General features: G+C 33.2%; 2 protein-coding genes across 4 annotated transcripts; one reads left to right on the top strand and one right to left on the bottom strand.

Annotated features, from left to right (window-relative positions):
• The first annotated feature begins 2,364 nt into the window (after positions 1–2,364).
• On the top strand, positions 2,365–10,093 carry RECQ4A (DNA helicase (RECQl4A)). The gene is made up of 26 exons (XM_068641274.1): positions 2,365–2,660; positions 2,742–2,779; positions 2,868–3,035; positions 3,468–3,525; positions 3,634–3,924; positions 4,412–4,582; positions 4,655–4,785; positions 4,998–5,367; positions 5,439–5,570; positions 5,704–5,790; positions 5,884–6,011; positions 6,112–6,232; positions 6,312–6,463; positions 6,536–6,671; positions 6,954–7,077; positions 7,153–7,223; positions 7,305–7,373; positions 7,544–7,675; positions 7,762–7,920; positions 8,044–8,124; positions 8,237–8,398; positions 8,541–8,593; positions 8,863–8,992; positions 9,075–9,169; positions 9,345–9,422; positions 9,492–10,093. The coding sequence occupies exons 2-26, from the start codon at positions 2,745–2,747 to the stop codon at positions 9,859–9,861; spliced, it is 3,504 nt and encodes a 1,167-aa protein (XP_068497375.1). The 5' UTR covers positions 2,365–2,660; positions 2,742–2,744; the 3' UTR covers positions 9,862–10,093.
• Positions 10,094–11,438: 1,345 nt separating this feature from the next.
• Positions 11,439–19,697, bottom strand: LOC137832887 (T-complex protein 11). Of its 3 annotated transcripts, none has more exons than XR_016521364.1 (11): positions 19,057–19,682; positions 18,058–18,182; positions 16,715–17,159; positions 16,467–16,582; positions 15,461–16,247; positions 14,406–14,875; positions 13,966–14,154; positions 13,632–13,859; positions 12,718–13,054; positions 12,420–12,603; positions 11,439–12,150 (listed from the first exon to the last, which is right to left on the bottom strand). XR_016521364.1 is itself a non-coding variant. In XM_068641272.2 (11 exons), exons 1-11 carry the CDS (start codon positions 19,249–19,251, stop codon positions 11,658–11,660), a joined length of 3,555 nt encoding a protein of 1,184 aa, XP_068497373.1. In that variant the 5' UTR covers positions 19,252–19,697; the 3' UTR covers positions 11,439–11,657. The 3 variants fall into 3 exon arrangements, 2 of the variants coding, with proteins under 2 accessions (XP_068497373.1, XP_068497374.1); XM_068641272.2 differs by having other exon boundaries at positions 14,420–14,875; positions 19,057–19,697; XM_068641273.2 differs by lacking the exon at positions 19,057–19,682 and adding an exon at positions 18,720–18,832 and having other exon boundaries at positions 14,420–14,875.
• Positions 19,698–22,936: the final 3,239 nt, after the last annotated feature.

Raw genomic sequence — 22,936 nt, 5'->3', positions numbered from 1 at the left:
ATCTATATATTATATAAATATGAATTATATAAATTGATAAAGATTTATGGACAGAAATATGTTTAAGGTTTTTTTTTCACGAATATACGTATAATTTCTCAAATACGAATATACGTATAATTTTTAAAATGCAGAATACAAAGACATGGATATATATTATATAATTATAAATTATATAAATTGACAATAAAGATTTATGTGAAAAATAGGTTACCTTTTTTTAGTAAAAATATTGTTTTTCATAACTGTCTCAAAAGAATTTATTCATTATTTTTATAATCATATTAAAAATTTATATAATAAATTTGAGTTTTTAAAAAATAATGTATTTTTAAAAAAAATTGTATTAGAATCGTGCTAAAAAATTGTCTGAAATTCAACAAATGAATTTGACACTTCAACTATACGTATCCTGCAAATTTTATACGAGTGTCAATTTTCAATATGTGTATTTAATACAGTCACACCATTTAATAGACATGTTCGATAACCTTGATAAACAAACTTACAGTTTAATTTACCAAAGTGGTAAAAAAATCAAATTTACTAAAATAAGTAAATTTTAAAAATTGTGTTTCAAAAGATGATATCAAAAAAATAAATTGTGTTTTCCATGGCCTATTGAAGTCGTTTCAAACATCTATGAAATTGCTGACTGTGGTTGAGTTATGTTTGATGATTTTCTTGCCATTGTCAACAAAAATGTTCCTTTGACCATTGAAAATTGCCAAATTCAAGGTTTGAATTTGTTAGAGTTCTATCTACTTGTTTAAACCTTGTTCGTGGAAGAGAAAAAGGTTATTAATTTTTATTTGCAATTGACTTCTTAGTGAATTGTTAAATGATAATAATAGTTTTTTTTTGGTGAAATCTAATTTATCAAATTACGTTTTTAAGTAGGGTTTCTATATCTTAATACAGTGAACAAACATTCATTTTACACTAATAAATTAATATATATATATATATATATATATATTTTTTTTTTTAATTTAAAATATTATTATATTATTATAAATGACGGTAAAGTATATTTGTTTTACTATTTAGATTAGAAGAAATATTTTCTTTTTAAGTATAATAAAATAATAATAAATAAAGTCATGTAACGTAGCTAACTCATTGAAGTAAAACTCGTATTATTACTCTAACAAAATAATTTAAAAAATAAATTTTGGATGGATGAGCTAGTCCATTTCTTATTTAGAAAAAAACTTGATGCTTCCGGAATTAAAATAAATGGTAATTAATATATTACATAAAATTTTATTTAAATTAATTTATCTACATATTATTTAACTCATTAAAATATTATTAATATTTATTTTATTTTGTTAAAAGAATATATTCTTTAATTATAATATTAAAATTTAATTTAATTTTATTGATCTTCATTATATTTTGATAATTATAAAGTTTGATTCAATTTAATTGGTATTTTGATTAAATAAATAAATTTAAAACAAAAAATTAAAATGACAGGTCAATTCGTCATCCTTTACGTGTTAGGGTTGGACTTCTAATTTTGTCATTTTTATATTTAAGCAAAATTTTGTTAAAAATATTATAACTTAAAAGAAAAAAAAATCATTTTGAAATCTTCTTCCAAATACCATTTACCAATTTTTGTAAAAAGATTAAAATTTATCCGTTTGAGCAATTTAGTAAACTAACCCAAACTTACATCCTACTTTGAATCTGTAAAATTGTATTATAAACTATCTTTATTTTATCAATTTTTTATTTGTAATTTATAAGTTATTTAGCTAATCAGTTATAATAACTTATTTAATTTCTATATTATTATCATTATTTATATTTTAATTTATTTTCTTATCACCTTTAACTTTCTTACTTATTGTCAAAAATTTATTACAAAAATAAAAATCATTCTTCTTCCTTTATATTTACAATTTTAGAGACAAAATAATCAAATCAAATAGTGTGTTTGTATATGACACAAATATACGAGTGAAGTGTTAATTTTAAAAAATATTTTTTGGATTTCTGACATTTTAACATAATTTAAAAAATAAAAAATATATTAATTTTTTAAAAACTAAAATTTATTGTATAAATTTTATTATGATTACAAAAATAAATAACAAATCATTTTGAACTGAGAAACATTTTTTCTATTAAAAAAAATTAAAACATACTTATGCAGGTAAATTTTTATTGTCAAATTATTATAATTCATAATAATATAATATATAATCCGTGTCTCCGTGTAGGTTAATGTCTGTGCTAACTAAAATATTACAAACTCAATTAAAATTGGAAAAATGAAGTATAAATTTAAAAATTAATGAAATCTAAACTTTTGAAAATATATAAATAAAGATTAAATTTCTAAAAACTAAAGTTCAAATTTTAACTTTCCCTCTTCTGGCATTTTCTGAGCAGTGTCCAAAAGCACGTTGATTCGAAGATCCAAATATTTAATTTGATTGATTTATAAAAAAAGAAATGAAGATTCTGCAGACGTTGATTTCATGAAATGAAAATTCCCGCCAATGCTTTGGAAGAGCTCTGTTTCTCTTCTCTTCCGTACGATTATTTCGATCTCTTTCTGTTCCAATCGCAATCACTTTTTTAGGGTTTTCATTATTCTTCCACTCAACGTTCGATTCATCTTCCATTAGCCACATTTTGCGAAGGCACGTCAACGACCTCTTTTTCCTCATTCTTTTGCACTATTATTGCGTCGTTTTGATTCAATTTGAATTCTGATTCTGCAGGGAATGTGTTGTTTGGTTGGGACTCAAATGAGACAAGGGTAATGATGCTGAGTTCGCTTTATTTGTTTCTATCTTTGTGGTTCATCATTTATAGTTAGTCCCTAATTAGGTTTCTGATGTTCACAGTGAAGCCAATTCAGTTCGGGTTGTTAAAGAGAATAACAAGAACTGGTTGCAGCATGCCAATGCCCACGAGAATTTCTCCTCCCAAGAGAAGTTTTTGAGCTCTAATTTTCTGCTCTCTGTCCCACCCAAGAAGCCCCGCCACCAGGAACCAAACCCTGGGACTTCCGGGTATGTCTTTTACTTCAACATTCATTCTCAGGCTTTGTTGTATTTCCAGTTAGGTCTGAGTTTCATTCTAAAGTTCATAGGTAGTGGGGTTTAGGTTTTTCGTGGAATGACTAGGCTTTGGGGCTTCATTAGTTTTGTGCATATACAGGGAAATTTTCATTTCCTTCAATCGGCTTTGCTAACACAGCAGTATAACATGGTGGATGTGGGTTTAAACCTGTTTCAGTTCATTGTTACCTACCTTCTTGGATTATGACCTTCTTACTCCACTTTTTGCTGGTCAGTGCTGAGATAATTTCTGAAAGGATCTGATGTTTTTTGTTTCCTTTGTCAACTGTTTGGCTGTGCTATTTCTGTGGAACTTGATATGCTAGATTACTATATGGATTTCAGCTAGTTTCATCTTGCTCTCTAATGCTTTAATTCTTTCAGTTTTGTATTTCAACGAAGTGAAAATATTCAAGTTTCACAGAGAGTACAATTTGACAAGGTATACTAGTATAAATGTTATATGAAAGCGAGTAGTTTGCCAATGTAAATGTTCTTACTTGAGACTTCTATAGTTTGCAATGACTTCTGTTAAAACAATTCCTGACAGGCTTGGGATGTTCTTTCAAGTCTACAAAATTCTAGTAGGACCTATATACAACCCGGAAAAACTGTCAAGGTTACTCGGCAGATTCACGAGAATACGAGAACAACTCCCTTCCATGGAGGCTATGAGAATGACAACCGTACCTGTCCTGACGTCACTGCCGCTCCAGTTGTTAGCAGTCATAGTTCTCGCGGTTTGGATGGTTCAGTGAACAATCATAATAAGTACACAGGCCAAATCAATGAGTCTTCCAACTGCATGTCTGGAGATATTGATGATGATAACATACTTGAGGTAATTTATTACACTTTGATTAATTTAAATGAGTCAAATTCATTTGGGTTTCACTAGGCTTGCAAGTTAGAACTGCCAACAATATGGGGAAACATTTTTGTTAAAACTTGCTTGATTTTTTTGTTGTTGAATGAGCTGATTATAAAATCTGGGCTTACCAAAGTTATTAGTTACATTCATATATAATTTTATACCAGTCAGTTAGTTTAACTTTCAGTCTTTTATTACTAGTTTGCTGATGAATGTATATTAGTTATTTCAACTTGAAGGTTGTAGTTTGTACAATTCTTTTGTGAAGTGGAAAGTGGCGAGGGGGCTTGGCCATTTTATTCACTCCGTAATTATGTCCTTTTATCCTTGTTTGTATGGTTGCTTTGTCGTTTTTTCTTAAAAATAAGCCGTTTCCTAGTCAAGTTTATCCTAACTACTTGCATCCATGTAGATGCTGATTTCTCTCTCTTTGTTTCCGTCCTGTTTTTGGTTTAAGAACATTGATGTTGACCAAATTGTTGAGAAATACCAGTCAACCTGCACTCCCAAGCCATCAATATCCAAGCTTCCTCCTATAACACCAATTGCAGATAAAGATGATTTTGCTAGAGAGGGGGATAATGCTTTGCCACCAGACCTGTGTTTAGATTGCATCCATGGGTACAAGGTATTTTTATCTTTATCAAGTTAACCATTTTATTTGTCAGATTGATAAGCCTAATCCTTAAATTGGATGCAGTTAGGGCTTTGCCCCGAAGCAGCAATTCATTTGCAGGAATTGAAGGATAATCTAATTGCAATCTCTAATGAACTGCTCGACAATGGTGAAAACCTCAATTCTACACAGATATCAAAACTTCGCCATGATAGGTGTGCATTTCCCTTGGAATTACAGTGTTTGTAACATTTTCATTTCTAATATATACCACATACAATCCCAGAAAAGAACTAAGGCTTCAACATTGTATTTTTTATTTATTTATAGTTGTGTTATCCTAAATCATGTGTCAAAAAAATTACAGCATATTCTTTTTTAATTGAATAGAATTTGAATTGAAAATAGAACTTTTTGTTAATGCTAGGTCACAGCTGAATAAGCAAATTCAGCAACTAGAAAAATATATTCAATCTGGTAATCTTAATGAGGAAAGGCAAAAGTCACATTTTTCTGCATCCACTGCACCATCCACATCATATGTGTATGGAACACCTCAGCAAACTGCCCCCTGTAATGGATCCAAGAGATACGATGCCCAGGCTTATATGGGTGACGGGACATTTGGTTCATCATTCCAGTCTCTTCCATCTTTTTCTATAGACAAGTATAGCACATTATCTGGTCCGGTGGAGCGAGAGGCCTTCATCCCAAAGATTATTGAAGTCAATTACATTGAAGGTTCTGGAGACAAACGCTGGAGCAGCCATGATTTTTCTTGGACAAAAGAGTTAGAGGTATTTAACTGAATTATTGTCACTTTCCACTGAATGTAACTCATCTTAATAAATTTTTTATTTATGCATAGGTTAATAATAAAAAAGTATTTGGAAATCATTCCTTTCGCCCCAATCAAAGAGAGGTCATCAATGCCACAATGAGTGGATGTGATGTTTTTGTTCTGATGCCCACTGGTGGTGGAAAGAGTCTGACCTATCAGGTAGTACAATCTTGCAATAGACCTTTTTGAGTTATGGCCTTTTTCCCTTTCTCATTTAGTTGGTTTTATTGATATTTGTCTAGATTTTACCAAATATTGTAACCTTACAACTTTGGACCGTCTTGTCTTGCAGTTACCGGCTCTTATTTGTCAAGGTATAACATTAGTAATCTCTCCCCTTGTGTCCCTTATTCAGGATCAAATAATGCACTTATTGCAGGTATTACTGATTTTGTAACTTCTATGCTTTCCCTTTTGGCTTTGTTTTTCTGATAGATATATGTTTGTTTGGTCCTGTTGGCTTGGCATACAGGCAAATATACCAGCTACTTACTTAAGTGCCAATATGGAATGGACTGAACAGCAGGAAATCCTCCGAGAACTTACTTCTGATTACTGTAAATACAAGTTATTATATGTGACACCTGAAAAGGTTGTCAAGTAAGTGTCATTATTGATAGCTGTTGTATTCAATGAAATTTTTTAACTTAACCATATTCTTCATTTTTTTCATAATGCTATTTTTTTACTTCGACTGCAGAAGTGATAATCTTTTGAGACACTTAGAGAATTTACATTTTCGCGAGTTGCTTGCAAGGATTGTAATTGATGAGGCTCACTGTGTGAGCCAATGGGGGCATGATTTTAGACCAGATTATCAGGTTGGAGCTATATAATATAGTTGATGCAAATCAATGATAATATAGTTTATATTTTAACTGTTACTCTTAATTTCACCAGGGACTTGGTATATTGAAACAGAAATTCCCAAATACTCCAGTTTTAGCTTTAACAGCTACAGCAACTGCTAGTGTAAAAGAAGATGTCGTGCAAGCACTTGGTCTTGTTAACTGCGTTATTTTTCGGCAAAGTTTTAATCGCCCAAACTTATGGTGTGTTAAATGAAGAATTGACTTCTTGCTAAACCTTCAATGGATGAATCATGTTCATTTTCAACATTGCAGGTATTCTGTTGTCCCCAAGACCAAAAAGTGTTTGGAGGACATTGACAAATTCATTAGAGAGAATCACTTTGATGAATGTGGCATTATCTATTGTCTTTCAAGAATGGACTGTGAAAAGGTCGCTGGCAATTTACAGGTTAGTTCTTCTCATTATTTCATATTTGTACATTTGACTACAAAGTATAATATGTTGAATTGCCTGTGAATTTTTAGCTTGCTCTTGCTTTGCTTTCTTTTTTCGTCATGTTTCATGCTGTTTGCTCTGTTTGCTGTTTCTGCATGAAGATATGGGTATTTGATAAAAGCATAAGTGCAATCTGGTGACTTTCCTGCACATTGAGCGCAGTTTTAACAAGCTGAATGAATTTTTTAATGAAAAATAAATAAATGTGGAGGCTGATTTCTATTCGTTGTTCAGGAATGTGGACATAAATGTGCATTTTATCATGGTAGCATGGATCCTCCTCAACGTGCCTTTGTTCAAAATCAGTGGAGCAAAGATGAAATTAATATAATTTGTGCTACTGTAGCATTTGGAATGGGTATATTTACTTCCTTACTACTGCCTATTGCATTGATTAATTATATGGGATCATATTTTATGCTTGGCATTTCAGGTATTAATAAACCTGATGTCCGCTTTGTAATCCACCATTCTCTCCCAAAATCTATTGAAGGCTATCATCAGGTACTGGCAGAAGATCAAAATAATGTTAGGTATATAGGTTTTGCTTCTGTTGGTTTACGTGCTTACTTATTTCCTTTTCAGGAATGTGGCCGAGCTGGTAGAGATGGTCAACGTTCATCCTGTGTATTATATTATAGCTATAGTGATTATGTTAGTATCAATTACAACCCTTTTGCTTTTCTATATTAATTTGTATGTTTCTTGAACCTAAGTTAGCTTTCATATTACTGGAAATCAAATGAAACGAGTGATGACTGAGATCCTATTTCCTTACTCACCTCCCTTTATTGCTTATGTATAATTGCATTTCATATTTACAGATACGAGTCAAGCATATGATAAGTCAAGGAGGAGCAATAGAGCAAAGTCCCCTGACATCTGGATACAACCGTTCAAATATGATAAATCCAGGAAGCATACTAGAAACAAACACTGAAAACCTCATGCGAATGGTAATTTTAAAAAGACTGAGATTCTAATTATTATTATTATTATTATTATTATTACATCACTAAATATTTGTCTTGAACTGCCTCAGGTTAGTTATTGTGAAAATGATGTTGATTGCCGGCGCCTTCTGCAGCTTGTTCATTTTGGAGAGAAGTTCAATTCTTCAACTTGTCACAAAACGTGTGATAATTGCTTGAAGATCACAAATTTCATTGAGAAGGATGTCACGGAGATAGCAAAGCAATTGGTTTGGAAGCAATTTCTATCAACATACTTTTTCATCCCTCCATTTATTGAAGTTCTATTAGAATGTAATATTTGAGTCCTCTCGTTCGCAGTTTCAATTACTTTGTTGTTGTCTTATGCTTAGGTTGAACTTGTTAAGCTAACTGGACAGAGGTTCTCATCATCTCATATATTAGAAGTTTATCGTGGTTCCTTTAGCCAAATGGTATGCCTATATGCATTTATTTTGTTTTCTTTCTTTTTCATTCTTTCCAATATATTATTATTCTTGATAGCCGCTCCTTTTCTTAATCATGTACTTCTAACGTCAAAACAAGGTCAAGAAAAATCGGCACGAGACAGTGAGCCTTCATGCTGCTGGAAAGCATCTAGCTAAGGGTGAGGCTTCCCGCATATTGCATCATCTTGTTGTCGAGGATATTCTTGTGGAAGAAGTAAAGAAAAGTGATTTTTATGGATCGATATCATCCATATTGAAGGTATCAGTGAACATGTTATATACTGCTGTTTAACCACGGTTTAAATATTTGCTCATTGTGCTTCAAATGACTGTTCTCAATGTTAGTTAACATAATTAACTTCTATAACTGTAAGTTTTCTAAAGCATTCAAAAAATTTCAGGTAAATGAGCCCAAGGTCTGTAATCTGTTTGCTGGGCACAGAATTATATTGAGGTTTGTCAATCTCATTAAAAGTTATTTCTTGCTTAAATTTTTGAATTAGAAGGGATTGAAAATCCTACATCGATTAAAGATAAGGTTAATTTACACTATATAATAAATCTCATCTTACAATTCAATTTTGTGAAGTTGAGCTGGACTTTTATAAATGAGATTGATTTCACTTGAATCTTTGCGTAAACCTTCTCTGGCTTCAAGTTCACAATACACGCTTGTTTTTCTCTGTTCATATTATACTCAGTGGAATTTTTCAACTACTGTAGATTTCCATCGTCTGTAAAGGCAACAAAACCAGGCAAATCTGATGCAACTCCAGCCAAGGGTTCTTTGACATCTGGAAAGCAGAATGTTTTTCCAATTGACACTCCTCAACCTCAAACTGAAGTGGATTTGGTATAAAATGGGTTATTTTTCAGTTCGCTTGATGAAATATCTAACTGCTTTTGAATTATATTTAAAGCCAAATCTGCTTCAGAATCTTTCAGCCAAGTTATACACTGCTCTGCGTATGTTGAGGACAACTCTTGTTAAAGAAGCTGGAGACAGTGTTTTTGCTTACCACATATTTGGGTAATATATTAGACATTTTCTTTTTGTAATACCAGTAACAATGTCTCCATTTAAGATTCATTTACTCTTGGGTAGCATTATAAAGAATGCAATTGAAAATTAAAATTTGCAGAATAAATCCATTTCCGCTTTATTACATGATAAAGGCATCTGATAAGCTGTTGTTTCTATTCAGTAATGCCACGTTGCAGCAGATAAGCAAGAGAGTGCCAAGAACAAAAGAAGAACTCCTAGATATCAATGGCATTGGCAAGTAAGTTCCTTCTGAGAATAGTCGTCTCCTTGTTAGTGAATAGGCATTGATTAATTTAGTTTAACACAGGGCAAAGGTAAGCAAGTATGGGGATAAGATACTGGAAACCATTGAGAATACCATAAATGAATATTACAAGTTGGACAAAGGCAGTAGCGGCAGCAAAGGCAGTGCAGATTCTGCCAAGAGGAGACGAGATGGAGATCCAGATGCAGATGCTGATGAAGAAGCCCTCACCAATAGCACAGGTCGTTCTAAAAAAAGGACTATAAAGAGACAAAATAGAAAAGCTGTGATATATGATTCTGCAGATGAAGATTATTTTCATGGATGCCATGACGAAGACCTAGATTTTGACCTCATAGAAATTGATGCAATAGATCAAGTGACTTGTAAAAATGGTGATGGGAGAGTACTACCTCAATGGACAACATCTTGAAAGGATATATGACAATCATATTATTGTCATGCCCCTTGGGATTATGTATATCAAACTCGTTGTAATTTATGGTTTCCATCGCATGAGTGGGAGATAACTATTATACGCAGATCATCCAGGAAAACTCTGCATTACTTGTATTTCTACAACCACCATAAAACTTGTAAAGACTAACTTGTGCTGGGGAAGAGGTGCGAATTTAATTTACTGAAATCAGTGGATACCTTTGGCATTTTTACTTGTAAAAATTAGTGAAATTGTAAAAGTGACATCTAAAATTGGTCAAGGTTTTTTTGTCATGAGATATTTATTAAATAGTGTGTTTGTATCAATCATAGGTATTAAATATCAACAAGAATACTAGTAAAATATGGATCGGCGAAATGTATAATTTAAAAAATATTTATATATTTTTGATAATTTTAGAATAATTTTAATACAATTTTAAAATAAAAAATTATATTAATTTTTTTAAAATTTAAATTTATATATAAATTATTATTATAATTATAAAAATATGAACAAATTATTTTGAAAGAAATATCTATTTACTAAAAATATATATATATATATATTTGTGTTTGTGAGTTTATATAATTTATAATATAATATATAAATTTGTGTTTTAATTTTAAATATTATATATTATTTTAAAATGATTCAGTTTGATTCAGATAGAATATATTATTTTAAAATTAGTCTTATAACTGATCATAAAGAATGAAACACATTGGAATATTTTGGTCAGTCTAGAAAGCGAAAACCTATATTTAACGTTCAGAGTCTTATAAGGAGAGTCATATACTCATTGGCTAGTTGTAGAATTGCCAAAATAGATTATTATATAAATTTTAATTTGAATCATAATAGATAGAACAAAAAGTTTCATTCATTAGTCTACTTTAATCCATAAAAAAATTAAGCAAATTTATCCATTAAAATTCTTTTTGTAGATGAATATTTAATCTATCAACAATAAACGTCATAAACAATTCTCACATTTTTTTCTCCTCCTTTATTCTCTCTTATTCTATTGTGGGTCCTAAATATCTACTTATTCTTATTTACATTAAAAATTAATGTGAAGAAGTCACTAATTTTTATTCCAGTCTTAGTGGCTAAAATCGCATCATTTCTAAAATTAAATAATAAATCGTATAACTAAATAACGTTACACAAAATAATTATTTTCTTACATAGGTATAAAGGACCTGTAAAAATTGTCAAATTGCAAAATTAGTAAATTTGATTTTGAAAGCATTGCAAGTAGAGTAAAATTTTTGATAGTAACCAATATGAGACTTGTTAAATACCAATAGACATGTATAGAGTATCTTATTAAAAAAATATTTATTGAATTTCTCACGATTCTAATATATTTCTAACATAATTTTAAAAATAAAAAATACTCAAATTTATTGTATAAATTTTTATTTTATGATTATAAAAATAAAGAACTAAATCATTTTAAACCAACTATAAAAAAATTATTAAAAAAATTAAAATAACTAAAATATACTTGTACATAAAAATCTTTATTATCATAGATTTGTATAATAGAGATATGAGATATAGAATAAGAAGTTAAAGATCCAATATATTAGCAATTTAATGTTAAAAAGATTGAGATAGAGACATATATACATTTGTGTGAGTTACGTTAAAAGAATTCTACTACAAACAATGTCACAAACCTAAGATAACATACACAGCTTACAACTTTACACACTCCTATGTACAAACGTGTGTGTGTGTGTGATTATTATGATGAATGTACTTACCAAATATATCACAGATCAGATGTTATCGGCCAAATATTTATACCACGGCCCATGAACACCAATTGAAATACTGGCTACCACCATCAAAACACCACCAGCTTCCACTACTTTCTCACTCAGAAAAGCAGCCCCAACTTTGGTCAGAGCCATTTCTGCTAATTTCCTCCCACGGGCCCCACTTCCCCCAAGGACTACCCCACGAAAAGCTGTGTAGACAGCATTTGATACCTTCTCAAACACAGCATCCCCACTTTGTAGGCTCTTTCCTAACATCCTACCAGCAACCATCTTTCTTGACTCAACTTTCCCTGCTTCTTCTTCTTCTTCTTCTTCACCCTCTCTTTTTGGCAAATTGCAGATCACTTCTACTATGTCGTTTATATCAGCATCTTCTACGCGCTCTAGGAGGTCCAACAGTTCTGCACCACACTTAGACACTATGTTTTCCATTTCTGCAGGGCTACCAACTGTCTTTTCACTCACCACAATCTGTCTGCGAATAAGAATGCTGCCATTCCCAAAATATAGATGATATTAGTAAAATATATGCACAAGGTAACATTACAAGAAAATCATTAATTTTTTAGACAAAAAAAATAATTAGTAGCTATATTGACTAAATTAGATATTATTTTAGAGACTAGAAAAATTATTGGTTTCTAAATTAGTTTTTATTATTGATAAATAATTTTTAAATTGGTATCTAATATATTATTGTCACCAGCATAAATTATTCAGTTAAGAGAGTGAAGAAATCTCAGCACAAATATGTTTTACCTTGTGGAAATCACAATAATCTTCTGAATTTGAGCCTGAACAGCTCTCAGCCTTGAGAAGTTAAGAGATAAAGTTTCTGGTAGATCATCTTGAGTCAAACCAGATATTCCACTTACTAATTTTAACAAGCCAAGTCTCACAACCAGATCAACAGGTTCTCCTTTGCATTCTGGCTGTTCATCACCTGATCAAATAACATATACAAGTAGGTATCAAAACAAGTGTTTGCTTCAAGTAGAGAGTAAACATCGTTAAAGTCACTTGAAGGATAGAAAATCAAAGTTTTTCAATTTAGAACCTTTAGTATTGGCACCATCAAGTGAAAGGGACATCGGGCTGCCAGTTGTTTTGAGTAAAATATTCCCCCCAGTTCTGAGAGTAGTTGAAGGAAGCAATTCTTGGGATGAATTAGAGGCCAATGCTGCCGAGCATCTCACATATTCTTCCCATTCCTGATCTTTGCAATTCCAAACAGACGAAATCCATCTCAGTGTGGAAGGAATAGAGGTATTGGAATCAGAAGGAGATCCATATTTGTTAGCGAAGGCATTCCTGAGGTAGTCGAGACCAGCAGACCCCTTCACCGAAGACTCCATTAACCTTATTCGTGCTTTGCTTATCTCTTTCTTAAGAATCTGTCATAAGAATTAATCATGTCACATTATAAAACCAAAGTAAGACATTTACAAGCTACAAAATGTCCATGCTGAATATCTTCAAAATAAAGTCCACACAACAAGATCCAAAGTCGGTAAGTTCAATGGAAAAAGTACCCTAAAAATATGGTTTCGAGCTTCCAGAAGATCATAATAATCTAGAACAACTTGCAAACAAAGAAACATTGATAGAAAGATTATGCTTATTTTCATGGCTAACAAATTGCAACACATCTCAAGCTATTTAATGCATTACACCTAACTCCTAACAACTACACTTGAAAGCAGTTGTATTCAAGTGATTTCAGAGAATTTATTACATTAGAAGCATCCAAAATTCGTAATTAATAAAGAAACGGAAAAACATGAATGTATTGATCAGGTAAAATTTAATTGCTTAACACAGCAGTGGTCCTGAATGCTTTCAGAAAAGCATCCATAATTAATAATTACCAATCTGATGAAAAAAATTGCCATATTGACCGAGTAAATTTTAGTTAGAGATAAAATTAAGCAAAGAGACAAATATAAAAGAAGGCTAAACAAACAAACAAACCTGAATCTGCCCGAAGACAAATTGCAAGCCCTTCACCAAGGCTACAACACAAGAATTGTTTGAACCATCCCTTGACTGACATATTTCGCCCAATTCATGAAATAGTTTCTTGTGTGTGGCCTTCATCATCTCCTCATTGGCTGGAGCAGATAGCTTCTGCAAACTCACGAGTGAAAACTCCAGAATTTTCCCAAGATAATCAACATCCAGGTTACCCGATTTCAGCACCTTCATATATGCAGAAGATGTCAGAAAAGAGAAAATATTATCAGGTATACGCCAATCACGCATCTAATAGCCATCACAGGCTGCAAGAAGAGAATATAGAAGCTACCTGAGAAAGAATTTCTAAATCAATGGCAGAAAAAATATCCTCCTTCCAGCTTTTTGGAGCCATTTGACAAATTTCATCCCTAACCTCTCCCATGAGTTGAACAATCCGGTCATAGTTCGGCTGGTCCCCCTTAACAGATTCCATGATACCATCCCAAAAGGCCTTCTCCATTGCTTGTTTTATTTTCCCCTGGAAGATAAAAAAAATGGTCGAATCAGAATTCAAAATAACATCACCAGACATCAGCAAATTTAAAATTATAAGCACCTCTTTGTATACTAATATTGGCAATAACTCCCAACAGATTCTAGATTACACATACATATTGTAGTTGGTGGGATTATATATGAGCAGATCAACATCAAAAAGCCATAGGAAGAGCCTCAAACTACAGCTTCATCCAAATAAGCCATTAATTCAATGGTCATATTTATACAAACCTCAATGTACTGACCTCAATGCTGTTTTGAATGTGATCAGAGACATCAAGACCATCAGTTACACTATACTGATTGTCGTGCAGAAATTCATTTACAAGAACCTCATTATCTGCCAGTAGCTTTTCAGAGGAATGGCCGAGCTGACTATCTGAACTGGTTCTGGGAGCAGAGAAGCTAGACTCTCCAGGAGAAGTATTTGTCTCCTTAAAGAGGGAGCGAACTACTCGGCTTGTCCTATGATTACTACCCTCATCTGAAATATTTCTTTCACTTGAGTGGGTGACAGAAGAGAGTGGAGTTGGGCTTGCAGTCACAGAAGGAATCATTGGAGACCTCACAGGACTTTCGTCATCCTGCACTCCAAAGTATCTAGATCTTGTTTCAGAGAGTGCAGATTCCATTCGCAGAATACCAGCATCTCCACTCAGGTGCTGCACCTTTTCTCTCAAAAGTTTTTGATCTTCAGAGACCTGCATTAATTGCAAAAAGAAAGATAAAGCCAAGCATCGGTGCAAAGATAAGACAACATTCAGGGGAAGAACACATAAGTTTGGATATCCTCATCGGATTATGTCGATGAACATGATGAGGAAACATTGTTTGAAAAGGGGGTAAGCAAGTGATAATTGCAAAAAGAAAGATAAAGCCAAGCTTCGGTGCAAAGATAAGACAACATTCAGGGGAAGAACACATATAAGTTTGGATATACTCATCGGATTATGTCGATGAACATGAGGAAAAATTGTTTGAAAAGGGTAGGCAAGTGAAAAATTGTACTTAAATAAGAACCAAGATTTGTATATATTAAAAAGTGAGTTTAAGACTAACTCATCCTTACAAAACCAGCTTGTAAGGTGAGGATTGATTCCATTTATATACTATGAATTAGCCATATTTCTAGTCGATAAGGGATCTCCAACGTTATCTATCTATCCATATTGCAGTCTTCAATATACTACAGTCAGTTTTTAAAATCATCAATGTTCTGATAAAGAATGTTCATAAACAACAGATATAATTCACAAAGAAACTCAACTATTGATGTGGAACATTACCTGACGCAGAATAGCTTTCATATCATGACTAAGCTTATCACTACCAGCTCCTTCTGGAGTTAACTTGCAAGTTTGAATCATAGAAGCTTCAAGCTGGCAAGCTGCTCTTACCAAATCCTCCTCCAGTGATCGAGCATCCTTAACCTTCCATACCACAAAACAATTCAAGTATGAGCACCAAGCTTTATCGAAAGCAGCAAGCTGAGATCTGAAGGTACAACGCTTCATGGCTGCTGAGACAGACTCTTCGTCAGAATTCTGTACTGGTCCATCTAATACTATCTTTATCAACAGCTCAAACTTTTGAACACACTCTTGTGCAGCTTTGGCTAGAGCAATCTCACGTTCTCCCATTCCACTGAACACTGCATCTGGATGACCCAATATCATATAAGCACAAAGAACAACTCTCACAGGATACCTTGATGACCTAGCTAAGCTATTGTTTGACTCTCTGACTGAATCAACTTTCATTGTCCCTCTGCTTCTCACAGATCTCCTGGGAGTAGCCCTTTTCTTGGGGGAAGCAACTCGTTTAAGAAGGTGATCAATGTTGTCCAAGCTATGCAAACTATTGGCAGGAGCAACTGCTGTAGACACTTTGAGGCGGCTCTCAAACCGGTCAAGTAAAGTTTTCACAGTCTGAAGGGTAGAAGCTGATTCAATCAGAAGAGCAAGCTGCTCAAATGGCATTGACTTCACAGATTTCTCATTAATGCCCAGCACATCATATGCTTTTGTCAAGGTGAACGTTGTTCTCTTTTGCCTAAGGAACCGCCTCCAGCACCTTCAGTAAGAAAATAAAGTTAGGACATCCTTTAAGACATCTTCCTGATGGAGGAAAAACTTCAAATACTAAATTTATCCTACATTAAATTTATCCAGTTCAAAATAACAACTGTGTAAGACAGTGATAAGATTCCAAATGTCCACGTCAGACAGCGATAGCAGTAAAGCTTTCTACATGACCTCACAAAGATATATCAATATTTAAATGCAAATAAACCTTGCTAGTTTTCTGGAAAGATATTCTGCTTGCTTTGACATTCTATTCCGATTCTCATGCGCATAGCCACGCAGTCTTCCCCTCTGCCTGAGATATTCAGCTCTTTGTCTTCTTGCCTAACCAATATAAATTCAGAGACTTAATAACAAAACAAGTGCACTGAGGACCACCAGAAATTAAACACCCCCTTACTCTGAAAGAAGGAAAAAGAAAAAGAAAAGAAAAGGAGCTTCAAGTGAACACCATACCCTTTGCAATCGATCTTCCAACTCATCCTTCTTTTTCCTCCTCTCAATCTCACGCTGGTGAGATACTGACTTTGCCACATGTATCACCTGCGAGACCCGAGCCTGTGCCCTCTTTTTCTCAGCTTCTAGCAACCCAAGTCGTTTCATTTCAGCAGCAGCTCGTTTTTGGTGAATTGCAGCACGTACACACTCTTTATATTTGCTTTCTCGAGCCATCCTTCTCATCAATGTTTGAGATGACCTTTCTCTAAGAGAAGCCCTTCTTTGCCTAAGAGCCTTGAGGATAAGCATCCTATTAGCCTCTGCCTGCTGAACACGTGACTCAACTTTTGTTCCAAGCTTCACACGTTCATTCTCATAGCGCATTTCAACTCCATTTTTTGCTGCTTGACGCAATTCATCCAGTCTTGCTAAACGCATTTGGGCCTTAGTCAAGATGCTCAACCTGAGTAAATAATTTACAAATAATAAAGGATGTCAAATAATTTGAAAATAAATCATTGGGGGGCAGTTGCTAAAATCATGTTAAATAGTTAATGGTGGAAGCAAACTTTCAGAATTAAGAAACAAACTTAAAATTATCAATGAAATAACAAAATAGTACGAATTGGATGTTTGATGAAATAAAATTAAATGTTTAACTTTTCCTGAACATAAGGAAATTGTTTTCTAATTAGATTCGCAATTACCAATCAAGATTGAAATAGAAAAAATATCAGAAATAAAGATCATAATGTTTAACTGCATGATAATCAAATTTATAAATTATATAAAGTTCCCCGGTAGAAGGATGTAACACAAATAATACAGGCTTGATAAATAAATGGAGTAATTAATCTACCCAAATAAATGTAGTTTGTTAAAAAACAAAAGGTAACTCCAAGGACTGACAATCCAATTCCAACAACACCAATATTACCATTTTACGATTGGAATCAGGCCCATTTATCTAAGTTTTTTTATTAGAAAAGTTTTTATATTAAAAACAAATGTCAAATATTTTATGATAAATGGATGAGTTTTATGAGAAAAGAAAAAACAAAACAAAAATCAGTCAAAGTGTTTTTTCTAGAAACTAGGGAGAGAAAGCTCCTGAAATTTCAGAAAAAAAAAATACATATAAATGCTAGCTCACAGTTTAAACTTAAAATTTACAAGTGTGAATCACTCCAAATGTTGCTTATAGCTGATGAATGATCAAGAAAGGTAATTTTTTAAGCAAAGTGGTTTTTACTGCATGAAACAACAAAAACACCCTGGTCGTTGGCAACAAAAAAAAACACTAATATAACACGAGCATATATAAAAAAACATATTTACAAGACAACCTCGGGAAAACCCACCTCTTCTGTTCAGCAGCCTGCAGTTTTGCTTCTAGTCTCTGACCAAGATCATCTTCCTGGGATGAACACCTTGACGGGCTTCTTGGCTTTGCACGTGCCTTACTTGAGAGTTTCTCGTAGTATTTCTACAACCAAGAGAAGTTTGATAAATAGAGAGAAACTCTCATCCAACAAAGGATCTTAAAACTAAAAATTTAGAAACTCTGATCAGAGGCAAGAAAAACAAAATAAGAACAGTTAGACACGTAACAAGGAAAGAAAACGAAACAGAGAATAGGACGTCAGGAAAGAAACGGTAACTATAATTGGCTTCGCCAAGTATGAATAAAACAGTATGGGCACAAGATACTCACGAATGAGAAAACCATAGTATGTTACAAAGCATAATTAGGACTCCAATCAACGGTAATGACGAAACCTAAAAAACTTACAACCCATACAAAGTACTAACGAAAAGGAAAGTTATCAGGAAAAAGAGACCCATGTGAAATTTGAAAAAAAAGTACCACCATCAAAGGAGTGCGAATCAAAATTCGAATAGAAAAGAAGAAGCCTCTGGTATCCTACCTAACACAACAACCTTGAAGATAAAGCTAGAAAACGAAGAAAAAAAAATTCACGACAACAATTACAATTAATCGACAGAGCAGAGACAAACGAACCACATAACTCTTTCCACAATCCGATGAATCGAGTAAAGTAAATAATTTTTGTATACAAACCCAAAATAAAAAGTCTCAAATAATATTAACCTCTACGCACTCACTTATCTTCCAGAACATCAGGTTCATTACAAACTAATTAAATTATTAAAATAATAGATAATAATTAATAACTAATTACACGTGGTTAAAAAATAAGCAAGGGGCCAAAAAAAAAACCAAGAAACAGAAAAGTGAAAACCATTTCTAACTTCAATTCCAAGACCCTAAACTTTCTCACCAACCAAACAAACACACTGTTTCAGAACGGAAAAAAAAATATATACAGTAAGGACACCTGTCTGCGAAGATCAGCGTCGCGGAGCTTCGCTTCGATTTTCTCCACCGTGCTCGGAGACTTGCACTCCGCGCCACGCAGCCGTCGCCGGAGCCTCTTCGGCAACGTCGTCGGCGACGAGAACGACTCCTCCGGAATTTCCATCACAAGTCCTCCGCCGCCTCTTCCATCGGACAACTCCACTCCGGCCGCCATCCTTCAACGACACCGCCACGCACCACCACCAACAACAATCTCTCCGTACCAGCGCGACGGCGATGAAACCTCCAACGACGTCGTACAGTACGAACAACGCAGCACACAATAAAATCGCAACCACAAAAACAATAATAATAATAATAATTACAGAAACAATCGTAATCGGTAATCGGTGATCGGTGATCGGTGATCGGTGGTATATACAATCAACGAAGGGAAACGGAAAAGTGTAATTCGAAAAGATTCAAAGGAGAATCGTCCCAGCGAGTGGACTCAGCTGCGAGAGTTTCGTTTTTTTTCTTTTTTGAGTTTTTTTTAGAGAGATAAAGTGTGTGTGTTTGTGTGTGTAAGAGAGAAGAATAGAGAGAGAGAGTTCCTCAGAAATGGCATTGCGAAGCGCGTGTTTGGGTTTATAATGGAATGGGTTTATTTGGCGTGTTCTTGTTTAACACTTTAATCCAAGAGGATTAAGGAGGGTATTAGCCACGTCACCATGCCCATCACAACGGCACTCTTTTTCTGTTTTTTTTTACATTAATGCCCCCGGGCCTACCTTTTTTTACCACATTACCCCTCGGGGCCCACCTCTATCTACTACCTTATCTATTTCACATTTTTTTCCAAATTTTCCTTTTTACTTTGATTTACTATGTTAGAGAAAAATATTTTATTTTTTATAAATAAAAATAAATCTTATTTCATAAATTATGAAGTTAAGTTAGGTTTAAAGTGCACATTTTAATATTATATCAGAGTTATTTAAAGTCTATCTTAATAAGTATTTGGTGAACTTATCAGGTCATCTATTATCAAAATCATTCACAAATATATTTTTTCGCAAATAAGAAATAGATTTAAATTTTATTTTAATAAATTATATTTAGGTTTACTCCAACTTTTCCTTTTGCCACTTTTTCAAATAAAATGAACTAATACTTGGTTTTCACATTGGGTGTGGTAGAAGGCAAAGTTAGACACGTTTTTAGTATAAGCTTCACACAAAGGTTTCAATTTCATCGCTAACTTTGCGCAAACTATCAATTCAGAAATTGACCAAATCAATATCCAATTTCGGAAGAAAAGGGCTTATCAGCACGAACCCATGTGCCCATCTCGCGTAATAATTCAAACAAAGCTACAAACTTTTTAGTAATTAATCATCAACTTTTATATAAACAAAAGTGTAGAATAAAGTGTTTAATCATCAACTTTTATATAAAAAATAAAAAATAAACTTTAAACTTAACTCAATCCCATCAAATCAACAGGTTTGCATCTATTTATAAAAAAAAAAAAAACCTTAATATCTAGTCGTCAGATAATTTATAAGATAATATTTGCACTCACTTATAAATAATGAAATATATCCTAATATACAGTCGTTCAATAGTTTATAAGGTGAGGTTTAAACTCACTTATAAAGAATGAAATATCATAATATCTAGTCGTCCGATAGGGTGACAAGGTATGTCCAACAAACTCTCGTTATGATAAACTTTAAATGACTCTAATATCATGTTAAGAGATAAATATAAGATGAGGTTTGCACACACTTATAAAGAATGAAATATCCTAATTTTTAGTCAATGTGAGTTCTCCAACACACTCCCTCATGTCGAGACTACAAACTCGTGCGTTAAAATATATGTTATGAGTGATCTGATAATGGTCCGATAACAGGTGGCACGATAGGTCCAACAAATTCTCGTTAAGATAAACTTTAAATGACTACTGTATTAAGAAATGGACTTTAAGTCTAGCATAACTTCATAAAATGTTTTAATCTATAACAGAGATCTCCTACGAGATGTATGAAGTTGGAAAATGAAAGAAAAAACATTCATCACAAAGAGTTTCATTTTGTTGACCCTGAAATTCAGGTTACTATATAAGGCCTTTAACTTTATCTACTTTATTTTATTTTAACTTTAAATAATAACTTCATAAAAAAATACTTTGTGTGCGTTTATAATGATGTTAAAAAGGTTTAAGCCTTTTAACACAAGGCTGGTTATGAAACGAAGGGATTTGAAAATTTTATAAGACCACGTTTTTGGTAGTTATTGATATCAAATATACGTATTTAAGGTGGCTATATTTTATATGCATTATTGAAAGCGTGTATAGATATTTTTTGTTAAAGGGTTAATTAGTTTTGAAGTATCGTATTTTTTTCTTAGGTTCAAAGATAATTCCATTTACAAACTCTAATCCAAAAAATATAATATAAATTTTTCCATGGAATATAAAAATAAAATAAAATTGTGTGTGAACATATATTGCGTTTAGAACTTCACAAAAAAAGTTAGAGGCATGTGCATTTATTTGAACTCGTCACTTTGTGAGATAATTATACTAAAAGATACATCAACACGTGTTTGATTTTGTACTTGGTAGGCACAAGCTTAATTTGCTGAATTAATAACAAATAATAATAATAACACAATAGTTTTTTTCTTATAATTTTGCAAGTGTATAATTTTTTAAATATAATTTTAGACTATTATCTTATATGTTACAATGGTTACTTGTACTTTCATTATATGTGCTGTATCTTTCATGACAAGTGATGCTTCGTGGATGAAGGAATTTCATAACCATAATGTGTGACGCCAAGAATAAGGAAGAAAAGAAAAGGGAAAAAAAATATTGTAATTGAAGGAGAAAAATAAAAAAAAGTAAGAAAAACAAAAGTGGTAATTTTATGTGATAGGATAATAATTATAAAAAGAACTGTATGTGTACCGGTCGGCACCGGACGACCGAGGGGTTTATGTTAAATAACCTAATTAAATAAAAAATGTAGTTACACGTGGAACAAGCAATTGTAACCTCTGTTGAATGGATAAACACGTTCTTTATAACACTCTCTTGATTACAGGAAACCACCAGGCACAATCCAAAGACGACTAGGCATGTTTCTAGCCATCAGTTGCTGGGCCCACATGGCAAAAGCCCAAGTCAACATACTAAAGGGACTTCTGAAAGGAAAAAAATGTACGTTTTTTATATGATCAGAGAATTCTCACTGAGCACCATCGTTGACTTGAGCGTCGGAGTGCAATCGATCGCAAGTACCCCGCCGACCGACTGAGGCACGCATAGAGAAAAGGAAATTTGAAGAATAAGACAACCAAAAGTGAAGTAAGCATCGTGAATCAACATTACTCAGCCCCCAAGATCCATACAGGTACAGTATGTATATACGAAAATAATTACAATAATAATAATTTTCATTCATTCATATATATATATAATTTGATGAGTAATAGAAGGAAGAATTTGATGACATTTTTTGTGAACATGAATTGATAAAGCAAGGGTAAATCGGGGACTCCAATATTAACAAGGCTATTACCGTAATTGCACCACTCCTTCCTTCAAAGGACTCTCTCCGTTGCTTCATTCCGGAGGCCACCCAAGAAAAGCGTGACGCTTCACTTTCACTTTGCCACGTCATCACAAAACTCATCTCCTCTCATTCTCGCGAGTACAAAAATCAACTCCTACTTCCTCTATTTGGCGTTTACGTGTTGCTCTTCGCGCTTACGCTGGTGCGGTGCGCAGGGGAACATTGCTCTAAAGCGTGCGGAGGGGCACCAAATACACGTGCGGGAAATGGTGTAGAAGAAGTTGATTTGAACCATAAAAAGCGCTGAGTGGGACCCACACATTTAGTGGC

Source organism: Phaseolus vulgaris, chromosome 6 (assembly GCF_051622355.1).
Source record: "Phaseolus vulgaris cultivar YP4 chromosome 6, ASM5162235v1, whole genome shotgun sequence".
Lineage (NCBI taxonomy): Eukaryota > Viridiplantae > Streptophyta > Magnoliopsida > Fabales > Fabaceae > Phaseolus > Phaseolus vulgaris.
This window is presented reverse-complemented; position numbering and strand designations above follow the sequence as displayed.

Coding starts and splice junctions, on each gene's coding strand:
- RECQ4A (XM_068641274.1), top strand. CDS start 2,745: ATGTGTTGTTTGGTTGGGACTCAAATGAGACAAGG. Junction 6,672..6,953: donor AGGTCGCTGGCAATTTACAG/GTTAGTTCTTCT, acceptor TTCGTTGTTCAG/GAATGTGGACATAAATGTGC. Junction 7,676..7,761: donor CTGAAAACCTCATGCGAATG/GTAATTTTAAAA, acceptor GAACTGCCTCAG/GTTAGTTATTGTGAAAATGA.
- LOC137832887 (XM_068641272.2), bottom strand. CDS start 19,251: ATGGCGGCCGGAGTGGAGTTGTCCGATGGAAGAGGCGGCGGAGGACTT. Junction 17,160..18,057: donor CAGGCTGCTGAACAGAAGAG/GTGGGTTTTCCC, acceptor TTATTTACTCAG/GTTGAGCATCTTGACTAAGG. Junction 12,151..12,419: donor ATTATTGTGATTTCCACAAG/GTAAAACATATT, acceptor TGGGAATGGCAG/CATTCTTATTCGCAGACAGA.